The 25,563-nt window shown below is 39.3% G+C and overlaps 1 protein-coding gene across 1 annotated transcript in view; it reads right to left on the reverse strand.

Moving 5' to 3' along the window:
* Rrp15 (ribosomal RNA processing 15 homolog) overlaps positions 1-21,186 on the reverse strand; it is a 34,056-nt gene extending 12,870 nt beyond the window's left edge. Inside the window, exons 1-4 of the mRNA XM_042682246.1 lie at positions 21,025-21,186; positions 9,062-9,333; positions 6,493-6,590; positions 4,177-4,363 (exon numbers count right to left, since the gene is read on the reverse strand). Of these exons, the coding sequence (XP_042538180.1) occupies positions 4,177-4,363; positions 6,493-6,590; positions 9,062-9,333; positions 21,025-21,169 (702 nt within the window). The 5' untranslated portion in view covers positions 21,170-21,186. The remainder of the gene's footprint in view (positions 1-4,176; positions 4,364-6,492; positions 6,591-9,061; positions 9,334-21,024) is intronic.
* Positions 21,187-25,563: the final 4,377 nt, after the last annotated feature.

A 25,563-nucleotide genomic window follows, 5' to 3' on the forward strand; every position in this document is an offset into this window, starting at 1 on the left:
TGAACAAAGCAACACTAACAACACAATACTAGGGACATAGCGTTACACTGTATGATAAGCAACCTAGGAATTAAAAGACACAGTAGTGAGGTTATATTAAAATACAAAACCACTTTATATAAAGTACTTAAACAGTCCTAGATATTAGTGTCCACAGCAGTCTTGGAACAAATCCTCCAGACACTGAAAGACAACTATATAAAGAGCAAGAAAAAAACAAAATTGCAGTCTGTTCTTCCTCTATCCTATTTGCTTCATGACATGTTAAAATTAAAGCTATGTTTCTTAGAAGTACATCCTTCCTGAGAGTCATATTTCCTACGAACATCACCACATCACATTTTTTCCAGCTTTCAGTCTTTCTAGCCAGATGCAATGGCTCACACCTATAACCTCAGCTTCTCAAGAGGCAAAAATCAAAATGATGGTTTGAAGCAGGCTTGATAAAAAGATAAGAAGACCCCCATTTCAATGAAAAGGCTAGGCAGGTGACATGCATGTCACCCTGGCTACTCTGAAGACAGAAGTAGGGTTGTAGTTCATTCTAGCCTTGGCAAGAAAGCCCAAAACTCTACTTGGAATAAAAAGGGGGGAAGGGTACAAGGCAGTGTCTCAGAGTAACTGCCTAGCAAGTGCAAGGGTCAGTTCAAACCTCAGTACTACATATGCGCACACATGTGTGTGCAGGCACATATACACATACAAAAGGCAAGATTTTCTAATTATATGTGTAACACATTCACAGCTAGGCTGACTTACAAAGGGTTGCTTTCTTGTTCCTAAATGAACTACTTACTTGGTGGGTTTATTCACTCTGTAGACCAAAACTCCAATTTGACAATCAATCCTTAACCCCAAATTTTTATTTGGGGGCTAGAAATTTTTCTGTGCTTAGACTTTCTCTATTCATCTATCAGTACCCCTTTACATAGCTCTACATAACAAAAATAAAATAGAATAAGCTCCTAAGATTCATTTAATAGGATTATAATATGACATGATAGTGGGAAAGAAAATGAGCACTGTAGAGAAGCAGACCATGGGAATGAATTCACTTCCTGATTACCTGAACCTACACAGAGCACTGAAACATGAGCCATTTCAAAGGAGAAAGCATTACTGCTAATGTGTACTGCCAAAGGTGTCATGTGTTTATATTTGACAAAGTCATGTATATCCTCTATACAAATAACTGATCTAACATGGAAGTAGAAAAATTAAACATTAAGTATATAACTGAAGAAATATCTCATGGCTGTAGATGACATATTACTTAGAAAAATAAGTGCCCTGAGCTCTAGTTGAAAGCTTTCTGATTTATAAGTGTTAGCTGTTATCTCTTCTGAAATGGGCCCATCAAGTACCGTTTTGTTTTACTTTGCAATGTCCAGGCTCAGCTCCAAAGAATAAAGTATAATTAGTGACTCAAACATAATTTATCACTTTGACATCTTTTAAAATACTTCTAAGTCTTCTAAAAATCTTTTCCTAAAAAGATTAAAAAGCTATTGGTTATTTTTCCTTAAAAAAGTTTTCTGAAACATAACGTTCTAAGTACTTTTGCTTCACCTTGTATATAACCATGGTGCATAATAAAATTAGAAAATAAACAGATGAGAAATATCTTAAGGATATTATTCAAGACAAAAGGATCTGACTAAAAATACCCTCATAAGAGCAATTCTAATAAAAAAAAACCCAGCTATAAAAGTGTAAAATGACCACGGAGGAATTTAATCAAAGAGGATCTACAAACTGTACGACACCAACAAAAGAAACTGAAGAAAACAACAGAAGCACCCACATTCATGGAATGGAAGAATCTTATTAAAATTATTGACTACTCAAACTGATTTACAGAACCAATACAATTGCTACCAAAATGCCAGTGACATTCTCCATAGAAATATAAGGCACTCCTAAATCTGTGTGTAATCATCAAACCAAAGACCCCAAATAGCCAAAGTAATCCTGGGTAAAAAGACAAAGCCTAAGTCATTACAACACCTGACTTCACATTTACTACAAGCTTACTACAAAGCCACAGTTAATCAAAAGGCACAGTCCTCGCATGTATATAAAAATCAAGATAGTTTGCATGTTAGGCTGTTCGGTTTTCAAAACAAGGTCTTCTTCCTATGCAGCCCAAGCTGGCCTCAAATTCAAATCCTAATTCAGTCTACCAACATGTATCATCACATCTACCACCAACACATTTTTGAACAAAGCATCAAGGGCAACAGATGAAGGAATAAAATATGGATGTGATATGTATGTCTGTGTGCTTGTTTATACATACAATGTACATGTACAAATGTATATAATAGATATTTTTACAAACACATTGTGATGAAATAGGTACTATTATAATGGTATATAATTTGGCAAAAAGGGGAAAAGCAACGAAATCTTGTCCTTTTTAACCACATGGATGGATCTGGAGGTCTTTAAACTAACTGAAGTAAGCCCGGCACAGAAAAACATCCCACTTGGATGTACAATTTTTAAAAAATGCTCTCACACAAGTAGATAATTACCAGAAACTAGAAAAAATAAAGGGCCCGAGGAGAAAAGGGCTGGTCAATGGGTACAAAGTTACAGTTAGATAGAAGGATAAGTTCTAGTGTTTTTGTTTTTGTTTTGTTTGCTTTTGTTGTTCTGTTGGTCATGGGGGCTGAACTCTGGGCGGGCCTAGGCACTATATTTCAACTCTTCAGCTCAAGGCTAGCGCCCTACCATTTGAGCCACAGTGCCACTTCCAGCTTTTTTCTGCTTATGTGGTGCTGAGGAATGGAACCCAGGGAACCCAGGGCCTCATGCATGTGAGGCAAGCACTCTACCAATGAGCCAACTTCCCAGCCCAAGTTCTAGTGTTTTAAGGCTGATCACAAAGCACTATATATCTCCATTTAAATACAAGAAAGGATTCTGGGTACACACACTATTTACAAAAAAGGAAAAGGTAACAGAAATATTTAATTACCTTGACTTAATCATGTATACCTAATGTATACGTGAATCAAAAAAAATTAGACTATAACCTCATAAATCCCTACAATTATGATGTATCAATCAAGAAAATTAAAATATGAATTAGGCAAAATGGCAACTAAATGGCATAAAGTCTCTAATGATCTTTTGCTAGTTTCTAAACATACACATAAAGGGACAGAAACTGTTGTGTTATGATTGATTAAAGCACAACTATATACATCTTTACTTTTTTTTAACCCAGTCCCAATGAGATTAAAATGTAGTTCACACCTTTCCCCTCAAAAGGTTAAAGAGCCAGAGAAGCATTTATAATTATAATCACCCAATCACATGATCCTCATCAACCCATTTCAACACAAAAATGATGTTTTGAAGCTTTGACTCTTTTTTTTTTTTTTTGGGTCGGTTGTGGGGCTTGAACTCTGGGTCTGAGCGCTGTTTCCAGCTCTTCAGCTAAAGGCAAGCACTCTACCACTTGAGCCACAGTGCCATGGTGGTTTATTGGAGATTAGAGTCTCACAGACTCAGGCTGGGAAGGTGGCTCGGTGGTAGAGTGCTTGCCTTGCATGCATGAAGCCCTGGGTTTGATTCCCCAGCACCACATAAGCAGAAAAAAGCCGGAAGTGACACTGTGGCTCAATGGTAGGGCAGTAGCCTTGAGCTGAAGAGCTGAGGGACAGTGTCCAGGTCCAGAGTTCAAGCCCCATGACCGACAAAAAAAAAAAAATGCCTAGTAGAGTCTCATGGACTTTTCTGCCCAGGCTGGCCTTGAACCGAGAGCCTCAGATCTCAGCTTCTTGAGTGGCTAGGATTACAGGCATGAGCCACCGGGGCCTAGCTGCTGACTTCTCAATTTCACATCATCACATTTACCTCAGTGGGTAAAACTTTTAAACGAAGCTGCTGTCCTCACCCACCATAGGATTTCAGATAAGAAAGATGCAAGTCCCATCTATGAATGATTTACATGATCAGGCTCTTGAATTCTAATAGCAAGGACATGATATCTACAATTGGTAACTTCCATCTTGAAGAAATCATCATGCTATGGGTGTGAAGCAATTTGAATGAAATATAAAAAGAAAACAAAAAAAATACTGTACATTATACTTTTGGTCCATTTCAAAACTCCTTAGTTTAGGAACAAGAGTCTGTTGTGCTGGTTCCACGTAAAGGTCTTACCTGTTTGGCTTTGGGATTCTTCTCATTTGTGTTCCCATCCATTCCTCTCAGAACACTGATGAAATCTTTCTTGGAAACAGTAGATACCAACTTAGCTTGTTTTCGAATAGAGCCTCCTGCTTCTTTTACCTTTTCATCCACATTCTTTTGATGTTTCTGGACAGCATTAAATAGCTGCACCACACCCCTAAAGAATGCAAAGTGACCAGAACACTGAAATTTATTAACATTTGCAATGAAAGTCTGAAAATGAACATAAATTTCACTAAATAACTTTTGTGCAATTATAACTAAGAATTACTTTTTATACAAAATATATGTAATGGGCAGAGACACACAAGTGAAAGGAAGAGCCAGGATTTATTGTTTTGTTGACTAAAGCATTGGACACTAGAAAGGATCTGCTGTGTCTTAATTTCATCTGCAAATTGGAAATTTAGAAGGTATTTCTATGTATTTATCTTTAATGTTTGTGTTATGAAACTAATTTTAAAATCCCATTTTTAGAGCTAGAGACACTTGCCCAACGCACGAAGCCCTGAATTTAATTCCCAGCACCTCCAAAAACTTGCTTTTAAAGATACTCAGTTTTAAAATTTTGTCCTAGATAAGTTCATGCCAAGATAAATCTGAAAACTAAGGGGCAAAGGTGGTGTATAAGAGAACATAGGTAGGAAGCCAAACACAAAAGTTTATCTGAAAAAAACTAAAAGTAGAATAGAACTGGAGATGTGGCTTTTGTGATACAGTACCTGCCCATCAAGCAGGAGTACAGGCTCCTGAGCACTTGAAATGCAACTGGCCTGAATTATTATGTGGTATAAATGTAAAATACATGATGAAATTTTAAGGACTATATAAAAAAAGAAAAATTTTAAATCATATTGATACCTATTTTGTATTACTTTTGAAATGTTTTAAATATATTAAATATTATTGAAATTAATTTCCCATCGCTCACATTACTTTTATTTTACAATAAAGCTACGAGAAAGTTTTAAATTATGGAAGTGGTTCACATTATAACTCTTCCAGATAGCACTGATTTGTTAATCTATTCCAACTCTAAAATTCTAGAATCTATAGCTCCTTCCTAGAATAATTCTTAGTAGCGGCAATCTGCCATGGGCCAGCACATCCTGAGTATTCTTACCAAGTTTTGCAAGAAAAGAAGGAGCCTGACTGTTCTTTTATAAAGTGACTTCTCTCCCAACAAACCATAGCTTTGGCAAACGTTATAAAACCAACATTCCCCAGCATAGTGTGCCTCTCTTGCCCCTGTGGCACAAAGATGACCAGTGAGAACATGAAGCTCCAGCTACAGCTTTTGCCATGAGTAATGAAATGAAGTCCCTATGTCTTGGACCCAGAAATCTCTTGTCTTCTAAAATACAGGCTGGACTGTTAGCTCAGAAAAAAACCCATGCCCTTTAGCAGGGCCAACACCACAGTGAAACAAATGAAGTGCCTACAAAATTTGAGGAGACACTCTTCTCATTCTCCTGTGCTAATCCTACAGTTCTCTAACTCTCAGAGAAACCAAACACACTGGGGAGAAATTAGGTGTCTCATGACACACAGTAAGTAAAAGTCAGTGCTAGCATTTCAACTCTTTCAAGCAGTCTGGTCTTATCATATATGCCCCTAATCATCACACCACCTCATTAATACCTAGATGGATTAGAAAATGACCAAATTAATCTAAGTAACTAACACCAAACATAACTGCTATACTCCTTAAGTAGCAGTTTCAATGTCATCTCCTCTAGAAGCATTCCTAGCTCACTGGAACAATCTCCTGTTGTGTGTTCCTACAACACAGAACATGTCTGTATTCTCAAAGAGATGAATTCCTACTGATGAAATGCAAGGACCACCCAGCAGCCACCGGAATTTACTTATCTTTGGATCCAAAGGCATGAAATAAGTGTTTGGTGCCAGAGATTTTAAAAAATAAAGTAAAAAGTAAAAGAATAGCATGAAGCTGTCATAATAGAGTAACTTATTATCCTATAAATAAATAGAAGATAACAACAAAACAAAAAAACCCGCTAGTGCCATAAATTCAGATAACTATGATTAGAGAAATGTTCTTGTGATTATAAAGACAAGATGACCTGAAATAGGTTCATACTAAATACAGAGAGTACATTCTTGCCTCATAAGACCACCAGAATGTTTGATCGCATACAGTATTCAATAGCAGGCTCAGCTAAGATCTGAGAAGGCAGTTTAGTAAGTCAAATCTGATGAAAAATAGATCACTATCAAAGCTTTAGTCTATTTATTTTGTAAAGGGGAAAAACACTATCTTACCTTGTTGCAATTCTCTGAAGATTTCTTTCTGTTTCTTTGTCTTTGACAACATCTGGCTTTACTCTGCACATCATTTCCCACTCCCGCTTCTTATCAAGCTGTGTTGTAAATATTGTTATGTGAAAGGGTATTAGGCATTTTTGAAAGTGCAGCAAACTTTGATATGACACTCTATGAAAGGACAAAGGTAATAAATCATTCTGGCTTAGGTTGTCATGGGGACTTTTTCAAAAAAAGAAAACCACACTTTTCGGGGTTCAGCTCAGAGAGCCTATGGTTAATACTCAGCTTGCCACATGAGAGGCACAAAGTGAGTTTCTGTCAGGGTCATTGACAGCAGGAGTCTGGAGAGCTGCCAGCATGGCCAGCCAGCACACAAGGTAGGATGTCAGACAGCCACACAACCTGACCTGCCGCCACCACAACTGCAGAAGGACACAGGCAAGAAGCCAAGCTATCTGCTTTAGCAACTCCAAGTTTAAGCACTCCTCTTTATTTCCAAGAAGTGACTTATCAATTGTGACTTCCTAAGACTGTGTATTCGCTTTTAAAAGAACTGTATCAGCCAGGCTCATGCCTATAATCCTAGCTACTCAGTAGCCTGAGATCTAAGGATCACGGTTCAAAGTCAGCAGGGGCAGGAAAATCTGTGAGATTCTTATCTCCAATAAACCACCAGAAAATTGGAACTGGCGCTGTGACTCAAGTGGTAGAGCACTTGCCTTGAACTGAAGAGCTCAGGGACAATCCCCAGGCCCAGAGTTGAAGCCCCACAACTGACAAAAATAAATAAATTAATGAACTGTATCATACCCAGATATTCATACAGTGATCATTTTTCTCTGCACAAAATCATTTAAATCCACTTCTCCTCTCACAGAACATCTGACCAATACTTTTACCACTGGGCCAAAACAGAAGGGGAGCTGGGAAATAAGAAACCCCCACAGAATATGGTGGAGTTCAGAATGGCCTCCAAGTAGTAGCCTGATTTGCTTGGTACATTGTTCAGGTCTGTCAGACCAACATTTAAGCAAACATCAAATATACTGATATAATGAACTCATTACCTAGAAGCTAATAGGCATGAAAAATATTCATATTGGAATAGGTGGGAAAATGTCTCCTTTTATTTCTTCCTTTCTCTCTCATCTATTTCTCATTCTGTACTGATGAAAATATCTAACAGCAAAACTATATTCTCCGTGAAAATTAGCCTGATTTCTTCTAAATAGATTCTTCTCCAAATCAGAAATCTTAATGCTAATTTACAGTCTCCACTGGAAGATGCTGTATAAAAATATTTGTCACTGCTATTTTGTGTTCCTTAGTATAACCAATATGCTAGCATTTGAGAAAAATTATAGAATCTTCCTGGCTTTAGATATTCTTGTCTTCACAAGAATTTTGATTAAATTAAAAATTCTAATATTTAAGGCCTCTTCTAGCTTTATCCAATTAATAAACAATTATTCAATTTTTAGTTGAAATGTTAAAATTTTACAGATATTTATCTTTTTTTTTTTTTGGTTGGTCATAGGGCTTGAACTCTGGGCCTGGTGTGCTGTCCCTGAGCTCTTCAGTTCAAGGTTAGCGCTCTACCACTTGAACCACAGTGCTGCTTCCATTATTTATTTTAAAGTGGAATGAGAGTATTGAATTAATAATAGAATATATTGTGTGTGTTATGTTTCTAAGATGTTTAAAAATGTCCATCTTTTTAGGCTTTTACATAGTGCAAGCATTTGTTTTGAAACAAGATTAGTACGTGGTAAACAAAAGGAAATATATGTCACTAAAATCTTTTTTCTTTCATTGCTATCTATAAAGCACTTCTTAGAAGTTCGAAGTTTACATTATCAGTCACTTTTCTCCCTTGAGAAAAATCACACTTTTCCTAGTAATCAAATATTTTAAGGGAGATACTCCATCAAGTACACGGGATTTAAAATGTTGTTTATTTTTAAACTACACAGCAGAAAACATGCCTACCTTTTTGGCATTTTATTAAGGAATTTTAATCTTAATGATGATTTAATGAAAGGCCAAAAGGTTTAACCAAAGCATAATGAGTTTATCTAACAGAAAAATGGCATTTTTAGGATCACAACCAACCTGACTTGAGTCATGTATTTAATTATTTTTTTAAAAAAGGGTTTTCAGTAAAAATTAACAAAATGTACTTCTCATAATTCCAACACTAATGATGCCAACATATGGACAACTAAAACAAATAATACATTGAGGACTCAGAGTTCCTGCTCCAAGTATAATTACTTAATTTGAGAAAGTTAAATTTCCTCAGAGTTTACATTTCTATTTCTTTGCTTAGATGACTATAAGGTAAGCATGCTCAATGGAGTCATTCAGACTGTTTCTGAGTGTAACATTGGTTAGCCACCCCCACCCCCACCCTCACCTAAAAAGCAGGTTTAAAATTGGAATGTCAGTGAGACAGACACCGTAGGAACTGTAAGGGGCAGACAGATAAGGGCTATACCAGGGAAACACTAGATAAGGGCTATACCAGGGAAACAATAGAATCTAACGACAACTGAAAAGCACACACCTGTTTTCTTTTCTCTAGTCTTTCTTGCTTTAGCTTTTCTTTCTCCTTCTCTAGATCTTTGTTTCTGATGAGAATGGTAGACTTGCTTTTACGAGTTTTTTTGTTAAGGATTCTAGCCATGGCATCCGCCCAGCCTGTGTTAGTCCCAGTACTCGATTCCGCAGCATTTTCCATTTCTTTGTCACAGGGTTCCACATTATCCTCATTGTCAGCTTCTACTGCTTCTTCATCAGACAAATGATCCACTCCCCATCCACAGCTTCCCTCAGAACCTAAGAGCAAAAGCAAGCTTCAGTATCCTCTTGAGCAGACCTCTGGTTCCCTTCTTGATGTTTCCCCTGCCTTTACTCTTGTAAGGACAGACTTTTCTGCAGTAACTATGGGGAGCAACAGGAATGTCTGTCTTGTTGGTATCAACCCCACAATAGCCCAGCCACACTTGACAGGAAGGTCTCTGGTGGCTTCAAGACCAAGGACCCAGCAGCAGACACAAACCCAACTGTAGTCAGGTTGGTGAGAGATGCAGCTATGGAACCCAGAAGGAAGCACCCAAGACACAGATCTGTGTCATTAAACTGAAGGGACTAATGAAGACTATGTCAAAAACAAACAAAAACTTTAATATATTAGAAAAATGGTGTTACTTTCTCTAAGGAATCTGGCCTATAATTTAAAATTCTGAATTTGTGTATAGAAAAAAATTAAAATCCAGCTTTATTTTTAGGAGTTTGAGCACTATAAATATTGGTCATTTTTAACTTTGGGGGAAAAATAACTTTCTAATGATGTGTGTAAGATACAAAAGATTCAACTGCACTGTTGGGTGGCCAAATGATAATACCAACTTCTTAGTTCAAAGTAAAAATTTGTATGTGTACTGCTGAATTTCATCACTGAGAACCAACAAAGACTGTCAAGCCTGACATTGGCTCATCATTTAAGATTCAGATGGCTAAGGTCAACGGACTGGCAGAAAACAACAGTGTAGTTAGTAGTTCAGCCTGGAAACCAACTTCTGGAAAGCTGTGGCTTAGCAGTTCACTTCTGAAATGACTGGTCTACTTTCCTCAATGCTTCCTCTTCTGAAACCTGAAGTTCATGTCAATACAATAAAGAAGACCTGGGGTCATGGTGCTCCCTTATCGGTTGTGCCCAAGAAGCCATGTTGACTTTCTCCTTTCTCTGCCCTTCCCCACTCTTTTAACAGGCACATTGTGACAAATGGCCAAGACTAGTCTGTTGGAAGTCCCTGAGCTGAAACTTTTACCCTAAAACTCCAGTAACAAATATATTAGGTATAGTGCTCAGAGTCAGCAACATTACACAGAAACACTACTTTTCTCTAATAAGCACACATCAAAATGTAAAGAAGCCTAATGGCTCAAAAGTTTATGTGAATGAGCTAAAATAAAAATCTTTACCAATCTGTGGTAAAGTATCAAAACTACAACATTGACGTCTAATGTTTCATTCCAGGTGCACTTACACAAATCATAGCAAATTTCAACACTACTGTTGTCAGCCAAAATGCATTATGTTTATGTAAGCCACTCCAATTCACCTCTGAAATCTTGTCTATCTTTCTTTGGTGAGCTTTTTACTCAATTTGGATTATAACATGCATCTGATGGAAACATAAGAAATCTGAAAAGTTTGTAACACTATCTTACCCCTACCATGAAAAAAAGAAATTTCCAAGGAACTTGCAGAAGTCATAGTTTTTGATTTTTAAAGAAGTTTCTAGTCTGACATTTGTTACATATGGAAATGATGTTTTATATGACTAAATTAAAACTGTCAGCCTGGCGCCAATGGCTCTTAACCTATAATCCTCACTACTTAGGAGGCTGAGTTCAAAGCCAGCCCAAGCTCAGCAGGAAAGTCCATGAGACTCTTAGCTCCAAGTACCACCAACAAGCAGGAAGTAAAGCTTTACCTCAAGTGGTAGAGCCCCTGCCTTGAGCAAAAAGCTCAGGGAAAGTACTGCCTAAGCCCTGAGTTAAAGCCCCAGGATGAAAGAGTGAAAGAAAGGAAGGGAAGGAAGGAAAAGAAGGAAAGGAAGGAAAGGGAAGAAAGGAAGAAAGGGGGGCTGGGAAGGTGGCTCAGTGGTAGAGCGCTTGCCTTGCATGCATGAGGCCCTGGGTTCGATTCCTCAGCACCACAAACAAAAAGAAAAAAGCCGGAAGTGGTACTGTGGCTCAAGGGACAGCACCCAGGCCCAGAGTTCAGGCCCCATGGCGCCCCCCCCCAAAAAAAAAGGGAAGGAAGGAAGGAAGGAAGGAAGGAAGGCAGCCAGGCAGCCAGGCAGGCAGAAGCAAAGAAGGAAAGAAAGAAAGAGGGCTGGGAAGGTGGCTCAGTGGTAGAGTGTTTGCCTGGCATGCATGAGGCCCTGCGTTCGATTCCTCAGCACTACATAAACAGAAAAAGCCAGAAGTGGTGCTATGGCTCAAGTGGTAGAGCGCTAGCCTTGAGCTGAAGAGCTGAGGAACAGTACCTAGGCCCAGTTTAAGACCCACAACTGAAAAAAAAAAAAAAATAGAGGGGAGGAGGGAGGGAAGGAGAAAAAAAGAGAGAAAGGAGAAAGAGAGAGATAAGGGGGGAAGGGAGGGAGGAAGAAAAAAAAAATGTGTTTCCAGGATACCATTATACTAACACTTTGCAAATCAAAGAGAACAGGTTCTTAACTTTTTACTGAATCTTAATGATATAAGACTTTCCTCAATTCTCACTAACCAGTCTTTAATAGCAGAAAGCACAATTCCAGGCATCTAGGACACAGGTGAAAATCACCAGACAAGTGAAAATTTCCTTTAGAGTCCATTATTTCTGCACTCTGAAAGTGTGGAGATGAATGGAGGGCGCAGAGGACACTAATGGGAAATGACAAAAAGTTCCAATTATGTCAGTGTTCCAAATCGGAGCTACCCAGGACCCAGTAGCTACAAGAGGCTATGCAGAATGCTTCAAATATGTCTAGCATGACTGAGAAATTTGTTATCTCATTTTAATTTCATTACAGTTAAATAGTCACATTTGGCTGAGACAGAGCAAAATTAGACCTTAGAGTTACGAGGTAGATGGAAATACTTCTCATCTTTTACCGTCTTTCTCTCAAGCCTCCAGCTCCTTTTCAAACTTGTCTGCCCGACCCTAGACAGGACCAAGAGCTGGTGGGAAAGAGCCATTTTTCCTTGGCCATTAAAACTGAGACAAAGCTTAAAGAAGATGCACAGTCTCAGTATTTACTGAGCACCCATAAGTGATAAGGAATAAAGAAATGAAAAAACTAAATCTAGGTTTCTCTCCTTGAAGAACTGAAAAAGTTTAGGAAGAGAAAAAAATTATGATTAAAAAGTGTTCTTGCAAAAAAGAAGCAATGAAGAAAGGGTGATTAGGTATATGGGATGTATTAGAGAAAGTTTTACAATGATATTAAAATTTGTTCTTGAAAGGCAAAGTAAGAGCAAGGTATGAAAAATGAAATGAGGGCAAAGAAAGGAATTAAGATTCTGTACTCCAGGCAAACTGAGCATTAGATCACTGAGCCTAACCAGAAATATACTAGATCTGAGTCAGAGATCTGTTTGAAAATTACTGCTGTAATTCTGAGCAGGAGAAATCAGCATGTCCAAAGGCAGTGAGAATCTTAAAAGAGGATGACATTTTTATAAAATTGCAAAAAGTTCAGATTAGCTAAAATATGAAGATTTGAGGACTAGATGGTAAGATCTGAGAATAAAACAGCAGACTGAAAATCTCATAAATATCTGATTTATGGCCCAAGAAATTAAAAGTATATATTAACTAAAAAATTAAAACGAAGGGTTTAAATGTTCTACACTATAGGTATGTTCTTCCCGGGAGAAGTTCAACTGCTGATTTTTTTTTTCTTCTAGTACTTACTTTTAGGTTTTTATCCTTTGAAGTTTCATTAGATAAAGGTTTTTCTCTTAAAAATGCAATAACACTTTGGGGCTCTAAGCTGCCCAACACTTAACTTACTTCACACCTTTGAAATTTACCCTATGTCAAGTAGAATCCCTCACATAAAGCTGATTGAGACCAGCTCAAAGGTCCTCTGGGTTCAATCTCAACTCCAAGCACTAAGCTAAGTGATGTTTTCCAAGTTAGGTAATTTTTGGTGTTAATTTCTGATATATATATATATATATATATATATATATATATATATACACACACACACATACTACTGCTTCATCAAGTTCTCATGATCATTAAATGAGCTAATAAAGTTCTTAATGCCTAGCCATGGTAAACACCATTAAATTGTGGATTACATAGCACAAACACATGCATACACAAACAGACACAACAGGCACTGAATTTTTACATGGCTGTGGTAGAGAAGAAAAAAGGAAAGAAAACTGCCAATATCTGACATTTGCGCAATGTAATTGAGTTGCTGAACAAGAAAGTTTCTGTGACCAGTTACAGCAGAGTCAGGCCTGGCATTCTGTCTTGATGCCATTGCCAACAGCAAGTTACCTAACCCCTTTGTGTCTCTCTGCTTCTTTATTACTGGAGTGGGAATAAAAGCTGTACCTACCTTACAGAACTATTTGGTTGATAAATGAGCTGCACATGAATAGCATGTGACACATTTATTTAGTGCTTACTGAACAAATGATAACTTATGTTCAGAGGGCACATAAAGATAAAAAGAGGATACAGATTGACCCACTGCAACAATAAGATGTACAAGATGCTATGTCGAAAAACGAACTTTACAATTTAGGTGTATGGGGGGGCGGTAAGCTGAGGAGGTAGGAGGGAAGGGATGGTAGGGGAAAAACAAAGGAGCAGGCAACAATGCTGGATAAGAAATGTACTCACTACCTTGCTCATGTAACGGTAACCCCTTTGTACAGTATTTTCACAATAAAAGCTTAATTAAAAAAAAAAAAAGAGGATAGGAAGATACAGCAGTGGAGGAAATGCAAGAGCTTAAAGAAGAAGGCCCAAAATGAAAATTCATTAAAATGGCCTAATTACGCCTCAGACCATGATTTCAGCCCAGGTGACTACCATGTGCATGCCTTCCTTCTTTATTTCCACCAGTGGTCAATGCTTCTGTCCCACAGCTGTTTATACAATAAAATAACAAAACCACCTAAGTTTAGAGCTAGCTAATAAAGCACTTTTAGGCATTATAACTGTCCTTATTGTTCTATTTACATAGGATGATTCTGAAAATGAGAACAGTTAAAAGAAGGCCAAAGTTATAAATCTAATGGGGCAGAATGATGGGGCTGTTGCATGTCTAAGACATTGCAAGGCGTGGAATCAAAGATTCAACTCAGACTCATGTGTACTGAACTAATACAGCTGAAATTAACTACTTTAAAGGATAGTTTAATAAAGCTTGAGTACAGACGGTATTTCTTTCCGAGCCTCAGTGAAACAAGAGTCGCCCCTTGATTCATGCTGATTTCAACCTAAGCATGCATGCACAAGCCCCCCGGTTTTCCTAAGCTTGGCCAAAGTACTGCTCCCCATGCTGTTGTAAATCATGTTTTACTCAGGCTGCACAGACTTTCCTGCCAATTACCACTAAATTTAGAATATTACAAACTTGATGCTTTAAATTTTCTTTAAAAACACTAAGCTTTGAGAAAAAAAAATGAAGACATTCCAGCTTTCCATAATAACCAAAAATAAAAGGCAAGGGCCACCATGGGACAACGCTGTCAGATGTAATTACAGGAGCTATCAGGACAAGCAAAAGCAGAGAGAGCCTGGAAATCATCTGCTTCCAAAGTCTGTCCTGTAAATTGCTAACCCACTCAAGTATGGCTATGATATACTTCATTTCTTAGGCATGCCCCTTTGCTATTTTAAGTTACTTAAATGATGAAGAAGGCTATAAGTGACAGACTGATGAAAAGCACATTTATCTGCTAGGGTATTATACCTTAAATACAGCTTTGTAGTTTATCAAAAAATGAAGGGCTCTCTCCTAGGACCTTCTAAATTGGATTGTTATCAAGTCCTGGGTTAGAAATAGATGACCATTTTCGCTATATGTGAGTAGAACAATCCAGGCTTTTTTTTTTTTCTGTCAAAAAAACCCTGCAATTACCATCCCCACCATTTTATAATCACTTTCTATGGGGGAGAGGTCAATCGGGATCAAGGCATTAGATAACAACCATGAAGGCTTTTTTACCTGGTTGAATTACTGACCACAGCAGCTTTTTTCCCAGGCTATATAAGCGTAGTTAGTATTGTGTCTAAATCTCCTTCAATGTACTAAGTCAATAAACACAAATAGTTCAAGGGTAACTTATAGGTTGAGTCTACCCTCTTCTCCAGATACTATCAGCCATTGTTTTTACTTTTTACTTAAGGAAACTTACTGATTGGAGTTTTCGTTTCTATTTAAAATTGCAAACTTAAGAACCAAGTAGACACCTCTAACATTAACCATATAATAAATCTAAGCAGTTCAAAGGTTAGGGGCATTATCCTCCCGTTTATACTGCTGGACAGTCATGTATTACTTAAGGTGCAGGCTGCAACACTTCACCTTCTAGTTAAAAAATCAAGTATCTCTGATTCAGCTTAATAGTAACATGTTACAATATACTTTAATAATGTCTATAGTTTGCAGACTCTTCATGTGCCCCACCCTTTCTACTTTTTCAGAATCATCATCTGAAAACTTTGACTAATAGCTCTACCCTGGCCATGTGTACATAATTATCTGAACTAGAAAAACCATTCCATGGGTGACCTTTCTAGAAATACATGATTTCACAAGAAGAAAACAGATTTCTTAGACTAAATAGCAAATTCTGAGTTAAACCAAAGAAAGATGTACACCATAAACCAACTTAAACTATTCAATTTATTATATGAAAAGGCCTTTATTATTATTTATCACAGGTGGCCTGAGTCCTGAAAAGAACTCTGAAGAGATGGCAAGAGGCTGAGGTGTGGCCACAACAAAGTAAAAGAGGCTGAGATTCACCCTCTCTCCTCTTCTCCAAGTCCTGGGAGCCTATGATGGTGTTTTGTTTTCTCATTATCTCTTTCAATGAATAAATGAACTACACAGACTGTCAACATGAAACATCATCCACCAGAGGTAGAAATTCATGAACCTCACATATCAAATCTAAAAAGAAGCCCAGATAAGAGAATTAAAGGTCAAAAAACTAACACAAGATGCTACATGCTATGGTTTTAAAGATAAAAGATCCCAAACAGATTATCCAGACGTGGAGAAGTTGGATAAAGTGGAGTTTAACCTAGTGTAATAAACAGTTGAATCTAAAAGTACTGAAAGACAGTTTAGAAAGCTACAAGAAATTTTTGAACATGTTCTACATCTTAATGAAAAGGAGAATCCAAAGCAAAGTGAACTCCAAGGCGTGGACACAAGAGGTTTTTCTTTGCTGTTGTTCTTAATGGACTGTGTGATTTCTTTTTTCTTTTGTGATTTTTCCCCCTATGGTTTATTCCCTGTTGTCACTAAATTCGATGTTGGTACCACGGGTATTTTACGTACGTTTATCTGAATTAGGGATGGGAAAGGGAACAGCAAAATGGTGAGACAACCGACAAAGAGGGAACCTATGCAACAGTGATTCTCACAAGACTGTGTTGGAAATGATCTGTACAACTTGTGGGTAGGGGGGTAAAAGGAAGAGAAAGGGGGAGAAGTATGAGGGGGGGGGGAACAAGACAAGAAATGTACTATCTTACTTACGTAACTGTAACCCCTCTGTACATCACCTTGACAATAAAATTAACTTTTAAAAAGGAGAATCCAGATATTTACAAAGAAACTGAGAAATCCAGAAGTAGAATATGAGAAGAAAAAGGCTAACTTAGCCACGATTTTGATGCTGTCAAAAACTCTTCGTTTGTGGAAGTACATGCCGCATGCTGGACCTTGACGCAGGACATTCCATCCACATCCTGATGTCAAGCCATTCTCTATCCTTGAGAAAACCTCAGCCTGCATTACTCCAAATGGACTAGTTTCTATCTTTCCTCTTCTTGGACATGGTGTTCTACATTTGCCACCATACAGAAAAATCCCTAGTCCTCTACATGGTCCACCCCCTCCCTAAATCTTGCAGATGTATGGCCACAACGCAAGTTTTTTGTTTTAAAGATGAGGACATGTTGTCAAGTCCTGAACTTGGTCTAGCAGGGTCAAAATGATGTTTCCAGCACCAGTAAAGATGATAGTTATATACAATACCCATGGTACCAAAATCAATACCCGTGGTACCAAAATCGAATATAGTGACAACAGGGAATAAACCATAGGAGGAAAAAAATCACAAAAGAAAAAAGAAATCACACAGTCCATTAAGAACAATAGCAAAGAAAAAAACCTCTTGTGTCCATGTCTCGGAGTTCATTTTGCTTTGGATTCTCCTTTTCATTAAGATGTAGAGTATGTTCAAAAATTTCTTGTAGCTTTTTATACTGTCTTTCAGTACTTTCGGATTCAACTGTTTATTGCACTAGGTTAAGATGATGGATCAAGATAATCATGACACTAGCACGGATGAAAGTGGCACTGACTCATCAGACAGGGCAGTGAGGGGATGAATTTGTGCATGAAGATGATAGTGAAGGACACACCACTGAAGAGAAAAAAATTAATTTGTTTAATTTGCAAATATCCTTGGAAAGCCAAGGAAGAAAAAGAAAACCTAAAGTGGCCATGATGCACTGAATGGCCAGACGAGGTATCCCTGAGGGATGGAAAGTAGAATTTTCAGAGGATAATAAACTTCATTCTGAAGCAGAAAAAGTCACAAAAGCAGCATAAAGAGGATTCTCATTCTAATGACCCATCCTCTGCTTTTTCACAGCCCCAGGATCCTCTTCCTATTCCTCCCTCTTCCTCCCCCTGTGCTCCTCCTCAGATACAAGCACCTTCCTTGCCAGGACAATCTCCTCTTGGATCACCTCTAGGGGTCCTCTATTCCTGAGATCACCTGGAATACCAGGACTCCAGGGGTCCAATTACCCCTTGGCCGACCACAAGGCCCTCTTCCAGATGGAGAAGCTGGGTGAAAACAACTACATTGAAACCTAAATGACACAGAAGCAATCGTTAAGAGACAGTGATGCTGAAAGAGCATGCTACTAGCACAGCATAAGCAGGTACAGGATATAGGAGATAGCACAGAGTCCAAGGAACTAGGAGCTCAGAGTACTATGGCACAAGCCACCTAAGAATGAAGTGAGCCCCAAGCAAGAAGCCTAGGGATGCCAGGTGAGCAGGAAGCCCCTGGTCAGATCATACAAACTGGACATGCACACTGGTCAGTCATAAAGATATTCAGCCCATCTGTTATTTGTGGCTTCTGTATTTGTGAAATTACTGACATGGCAATATTTATTTGGGAAAAAAAAAACAAAACACTTGTGCTTTCACGATCCTCTACAGACAGGCTACCGGAGTGGTGAAGCCTTCCCTTCTTAGTCTCCCTGTGTCCAGATACCCAGCAAAGGTCACATTCTGGCTTTTTGTTTCAGCTTTCATAGTGTCAACAGGTGTCCTGAATCTATCCCAAGGCACATTTTTCATAGTTTTGTGCATACTCTTAGTAAGCAATATATAAAATGCTTGCAAGAGTACTACACAGGAAAGTACTGTCTAGTGTCCCTAAGCCAAAAATAAAAACAACTTTTTTCTTTGTTAGACAAGCTTTACTCAAACACAAGTTATACTGCAGTTGGCCGTGAAAGCTTAATGTTAAGGTAATACATATTAGTAACCACAACACACCTAATGATGATTCAAGGACAGAAAGATCCTGACTAAGGCCTCATGGAGGCTATCCCTGCATTTCTCCCAAGGCATTAAGTGTTGTTTTTTTTTCTTTCTTTTTTGATCAGTTGTGGGGCTTGAACTCAGGGCCTGGGCTCTCTCTGTCGCTGAGCTCTTCTGCTCAGAGTGCTCTATCGCTTTCAGCCACAGCACCACTTCTCTGGTGGTTAACTGGAGATAATCTCACAGACGTTCCTGCCTGGGCTGGCTTTGAACCGTGATCCTCACATCTCAGCCTCCTGAGTAGCTAGGATTACAGGCATGAACCACTGGTGCCTGGCTCTAAAAGCATTAATTCTGTGTCAGTTATGTGTATAGAGCGTTATCATAAATAGTGAAAACCCATACATTCATAAAACATAAGCATTTAACTTTCATAGAAATAATAATTTAATCTTTCATGTCATTACCTAGAGTTGCTGCAACATAACAATCTTAATTGTTCACTGAACTGAATAATTAAGTTTCCACATTATTCAGAAACTTCCTTAACTCATGATGTAAATGACCTAAGAGAACCTTAGAACTTAATCAGTATTTGTAATAATGCATTAACAGAAAAAGAACTTTCCCACTTCAAATTACAGAGAACTGGAACAGATAAATCCAATTTCCACCCAAATTTGTAAGCAGTACTGATATTTTGTTCCAAATCTAATAGCATTTCTTTCTGTTCTGGACAACAATTTTCTTGAGTTCAAAAATTACCAGAAAGCTAGGCACAGTGGCTCACATCTATAATCCAAGCTATTCAGAAGGCTGAGATCTGAGGAACATGGTTTGAAGCCAGAACAGGCAGAAAATCTGTGAGACTTTTATCTCCAATTAACCAGCAAATAGCCAGACGTAGAACTGTGGTTCAAGTGGTAGAGCACTAGCCTTCAGCAAAAAAAGCTCGGTGACAGCTCCCAGGCTCTGAGTTCAATCCCCAGGACCTTATTTATCAGATAATCTAATTCCTGCTCTATGAATCGTTTTTCAAATCTCCTTTGGCAGAGGAAGAGAATTCTACCTAAGAACTCCAATTGCACACAACAGTTTCTCCTGCATTCATTGATTTATTTAAAATACCTGTGGGAAATCCAGTCTGCAGTAGGCATGGGAGACACAGTAACTTGCATTTCTATGAAACGGATACAATACATGTCCAACAGTTTGAGAAGGGGTGAGAGTGGGGAGTAATGGGGTTAAAAAGTGAAAAACAAAAGTGAGAATGGATCAGAGATGGACAAGACTGTGAGAAAGACATCTTAAGAGTATTCCAGTGAAGCTGTCATAAGCAGAAACCTCAGCACAGGAACATTCTGAATGCGTCAAACCAAGAATATCAAACCAAGAATATAAAATCTTCATGCAGGCTAAGGATTTGAAACCTTATTCTGAGATAGGAAGCCACTGGATTATCTTGAGCAAATAAATATATGATCAGGAAAAGCAATTAACTCTTCCAATTGTGTAGCTATCTCCTGGAACAAGGAACAGTAACCGGTCAGTAGGAAATAAAAGGTTGCCTGCAATTCCTTGTAACCTGAAAGACAGGTGCCAAGAATACAGATAACCCAAAGAGAAGCAGCAGCCAACCTATCAGTGTTGAAGGCCTCAAAATGTAACCTTTCTTTCATTACCAAGCGTCTCTGATAGGATGTTATCACAGATTATTTTTATTTATCCCTCCTCCCCCCCCCCTTTTTTTTTTTTTACCACTTAAGTCTTTTTTTTTTCCCCCTCCTGACTATCTATCTGGTCCCTACGCCACCATCCACCTGATGAGCAGGACTGGTCAAAAATACCTTGCTTGCCTCTTCGGAACCTTCTGCTACTCGCCCCCAGGGAGCTATCTATCCACTCCTACCATTTCAAACATCCCATCTCCCTTCCCCTCATCCTTTGCTGGTAACTGTCTCCGTAGCACAGGTTAAGTGTCGCCCGTTTACCTTAACAAAGACGTCCCTGGCAATAGCTAATAAAGCATTAAGAATGCAAAATGACGACTCCCCGCACCACACCACCTTCAAAGCCTTCTCCCAGGGCGGCGCGGCCCTCCCTTCCCACGCCGGGCGCGCAGTCCGGGCCCGCGGCTCCAGCACAGGCCTCACCGCCCGGCTCTCCCCTCAGCCGTCAAAGCTCGGCCTCCACGGCTTACCTTCGCTCCCGGAAACAGCTCCCGCTTCATCCTCCAGCTCCGACACTACCGCGCGAGCTACCTTTTTCATTTTCTTCTTCTTCTTCAGGGTATGTTTCAGTTTCTTCCCCGCACTCACACGTGAGTCTGGCATGGGCGCCGCCATGTTTCCCTCGCCGGAAGTGCTCCCGGAAAGTCGCCTCGGGTAGCAACTAAAGGGACTTCCGCCTGTAGTTCCGGAAGGAAAAGGTTCCGGGCCTTGAATGTCGAGCCGTAAATCCCAGGGTTCGAGCCTACGAGGGTCAGCGAGACGATTGAATGAACCCTTGGGGGGTCCTTAGGTGAAGTCGGTTCCAGGAAAATATTAGTGGATGGACAGCCTTAGCCGACTGTTCTGCCATCCCGCCCAGGTCCTACCCTATTCCGACCCTATCAACTTCCTGTGGCGTCTTCCCTCTGCTGCCTTATTTACTGTGATTTTGGAATGTCCCTTAAAGCAGGAAAAAATGCGTTCAGAATCGATAATTAGAGAGGAAAAGTAATCCTCATTTCCCTCCCATCGAAGACTCTCTCGCGAGGTCTTATTTGTTTATTGAATCAAAGAGGCTGCTTCTGAGGAATGTCTTACAAATGTCTCCAGTTGCAAACTCAATGGAGTCTCTCTTTCTTCTCAGTCTAACAAGTTGAAAGTCCCCAGGAAACAGACCACCGACTCAAAAACCAAATCTTAACTGTGAGGTCATTTATTAGCAGCAAAAAGAAATCTAGCAATAGCCAATTATAACCGGCTGGGACTACTCCTAGGCATCAGGAACCCCAGAGCTGCCCCAAATAGCCACAAGCCGGATTTTTTTATACCCCAAAATGGGGGGAAGGAAGGGGGTGTCATGTAAATGGAATCATTCCAAATTTCCTATGTTTTGCAAGCCAAGAGAATACAAAAGCAGAATACAGAAGCAAAATATCTGGGTGTCAGCAAAAATGTAGGTGTCAGGCCCACCGCTCAGAGTAGAATTGGCTGCCCACAAACGACCTCTGATCCTAAGTTCTTCCTCTTAGGGGCTTTTGTAACTTTGTCTAGCAGTTTCTTGCTATGGCTTCCCAGCACCATCATAACCCCTACCCTGACTTTCCCAGCACTACCATGGCTCCTCTTATGCGGCTGAGTGCCTCATTTTATTTACCTTATTTTACCAGGTGTGAGGAAATCTACCTGCACTGTCTCCCACCCAATGTCCTAGGAGCAGAAAACTGGCCACAGACTGGTAACAATGACAGGTACTGCCTGCCTATGCCTACTTCCTTTGACTTTGGCCTCTACCCTCAGGTACTAGAATCTGCCCCTGCTGTTCCATGTAAAATTTTGGATTCTTTTGTTGTTGTTGTTGTTCAAGACTGGGATTCAAACTCACTATCTGATGCTTGCTTTCACTCATTGGCAAAAATAGTAGGTCCACACTATTTATACCCAAATTAGTTGGAATAAAGATCAAATTCCAATAGGGATCTTTAAAAAATGTAATCATTGCTAACAAATCATAAGCAGATCATAAAAGAAGGCGTCTCTAGATGGGTTAAGACTCAGTGGTAGAGCATTTGTCTAGCACACACGCCTGTCTTTATAAAGAGACTTGAGACCTAAGTTAAACATCTTAATGCAAACCCACACCTATAGCTCTTGGGTGCTCTTGACTACTGATTTTGTTGCTACCTATTAATACAGATAATGTTTTTTATGGTTTTTTAATTGTCCCACTTTAGCATTAAGAAACCTCAATGTCTTTGCTGAAGGAAAGGGTTTTCATCTCAGCACCAATATTATCTCCAGCTGCCTTTGACTATGGTCTCATAGTAGTTTAGTGCCTTTTGGGTTGTTAATTACACAATACAGCACACTGAGTAAATCTAAAGAAAAGAGGTTTAGTTCAACTATGGTTCTCATCTCCGATGTAAAGGATTGCAGTAATGGCCTGTTTGCTGGTAGAGTTCTGAACTGGTGCAAGGACTCACATATGTGGGAATCTGATTCTCTTCTGATTTTTAAAAAAAATTAATTTAACTTAATTTATTTTTGATCCTGGAGATTGAACCCAAAACTGTGTGCATGCTAAGTAAGTGCTTTGCCTCTGAGCTGCACTCTCAGCCCTACCTCCCTTTTTTATAAAGCCTCTAGTATTCAATATTGAGTGCTCCCCTGTTTGCATCTAATCCTAGTTACCTAAAGACCCTCCCCCCCACCCATCACAAGCATACCACTTTCTGCCATCTTTATAGTTCACAACAGAGGTTCAATTTCAGCATGGATTTCAGAAGGGACCAGCCAGATTCAAACCACAGCAACTTTTAGATATATATTAGGATGACTTTGGGGCAGAAGCTATTTTAGATAACTACCTGAACAGGAAATTTCTTTTTATTTCATTCTATTGGGTAGCTCATTATTTTTTAAGTATCTTTTAAGTAGTTGTGCAAAAGAGGAAGGTTCTTTTTAATATGAAGAATAGTAATTGAATCTGCAGGGATGGGAATTCGTATTTAGAAAAGGCATTAGTAATACCTTGCTACTGTTTCAACATCTATCGATACTCTGTTCTCACTCCCAGGAAAACCAACAACAATGACACTGGATATTTTTCATTTTGTAGAGGGACTCGGTAATGGTCCAATTATGTCCTCTAGTAAAGGGTTTCTCTAATTAGTGGATAGAACTTGCAGGAAAGCTATGACCTTTTGTTCCTTCTTTCGCTAATGGAAAAGGCCTTGTACAGTGTAAGGATGGGCATAATGAGACCATGCTGAAACCCACTAAATAGGGTAATGAATATATTCTGACTATTGTTGATTTTCTCCAAGATAACCAGAAGACCATTCTGTTGACATCAGCAGATGCTTTGTGTGTAGCAGACTTACCTATATTTCTTCCTTTGAACTTGAAATTTCTTCCTGAGTATTTCTTATAAAATGGAGATCGATTGGGGTATTAGGAGCTAATTTGACAAGCTGCTAGAAATTTTGCATCCAGAAGAAAACAACACACACATACAGAGAGAGAAAGGGGGGGGGGGGAGAGAGAGAGAGAGAGAGTGTGTCAAAAGGGGTATGTGTAGCCTGGTTCTCACTTGGAAAAGAGTGCAACAAATTTTCCTCAAATCGCAGTTCCAAGGTCAATCTTAATAAAAGGTGGAATTAAGAATTCCCTTCTAATATAGTAATAAGCAAAGGTTACAGAATCTGAACAAGAAAAGATCCATTGACATCAGGCGTTGTATGACATTGAAGAGCCCAGTTCAAGACCTGAGGGAGAACTTGAGAAAACAGGAGAGTGAACATGTTCATAAATGTGCTGGATGCTCTTACATTCTTCCCAGCGCCTCTCAATTCTATTGTTCTTCCTCTGTCCTTGCAACATCTCAGGCAGTCCAAACTTTCATCATCGCTCCAGTGGACTTTCTGCAGTCAGCTCACAGCAACTCCCCTGAGTAGCTTAGGGATATGGTGTACTTTAAAAGTGCATGCCAGGCAGTCATTTCTGCTTCTCTTTTGGCCCTTTTGTAGCCTTCCTGGCCCTACAATAGCCCCACAGCTCAGCACTCCTCATTCCGCAGAGGGACAGCATCTATGAGCATTTTTGACTGTCACCTTAGGAGTGTGCCATTGCCATCTAGTGGCTATGATGCTGAACATCCCACAAGGCACAGGGTAGATCCTCCCTCACCAAGCATTATCTGGCCCCCAATACTCATGGTGCTAAAATGGAGAAATGCTGGACATTAGCCTTGGCTCACTACCTTTTCTTGGACTGCTCCTTCCTTGGCTTAGGCTTCAGGCATGCTGAATTCAAGTTCCATACGTTTGTTCTCTTACCTCCTATGTATGCTCCTTTGAACGTGCCATTCACTCTGAAGGATGTGCCTGTTTCCCCAACAACTCCTTCTCATCATCTCATTGCCACCTTCAGAATACCTTTTGGAATTTGCTAGCCTGGGGGAAAGATAGCCGACTGTATTGGCCTTTGCATTTTCTTTGCACAAATTAAATCATTCATTCTTCATAGCTCTTGATCTCCTCATGAACTATTATTATTAGCTCCATCTTTATAAAGGAGGAAAACAGCCTTGGAGAAGGTAATGGAGTAAAGTGAAATTTCATCATTAGCACCTTTATGTCTCACTTACTTGGCTGTTGTAACTCTAGGGGCTGTGTTTACTGGGTAATCACTCTACAATTTTTTGTGTGCTAGTACTGACACTTGAACACAGCTCCTCACACTCTTGCTTGGCTTTCCCTGCTTAAGACTGATGCTTTACCACCTGAGCCACGGCTCCACTTCCTGCTCTGGGGGAGGCAGGGAATTAATTGGAGCTGCGAGGTTCATGAATGATCCTTCCCGGGTTGGCTTTGAACTGTGATCCTTACTTAGATCTAGGCCTCCTGAATAACTACAATTATAGACAGGAGCTACTAGCACCAGCAACTATACATTTATTCAATGAAGAAGTTTACTTCTACAGCAAAGAATAGCGCTTGCTAAATGAGGACTCAGACTTCTTACTTTCAAAG

The sequence above is a fragment of the Dipodomys spectabilis genome, unplaced genomic scaffold (genome assembly GCF_019054845.1).
Source record: "Dipodomys spectabilis isolate Male_0828 unplaced genomic scaffold, ASM1905484v1 ptg000069l, whole genome shotgun sequence".
NCBI classification, from domain to species: domain Eukaryota; kingdom Metazoa; phylum Chordata; class Mammalia; order Rodentia; family Heteromyidae; genus Dipodomys; species Dipodomys spectabilis.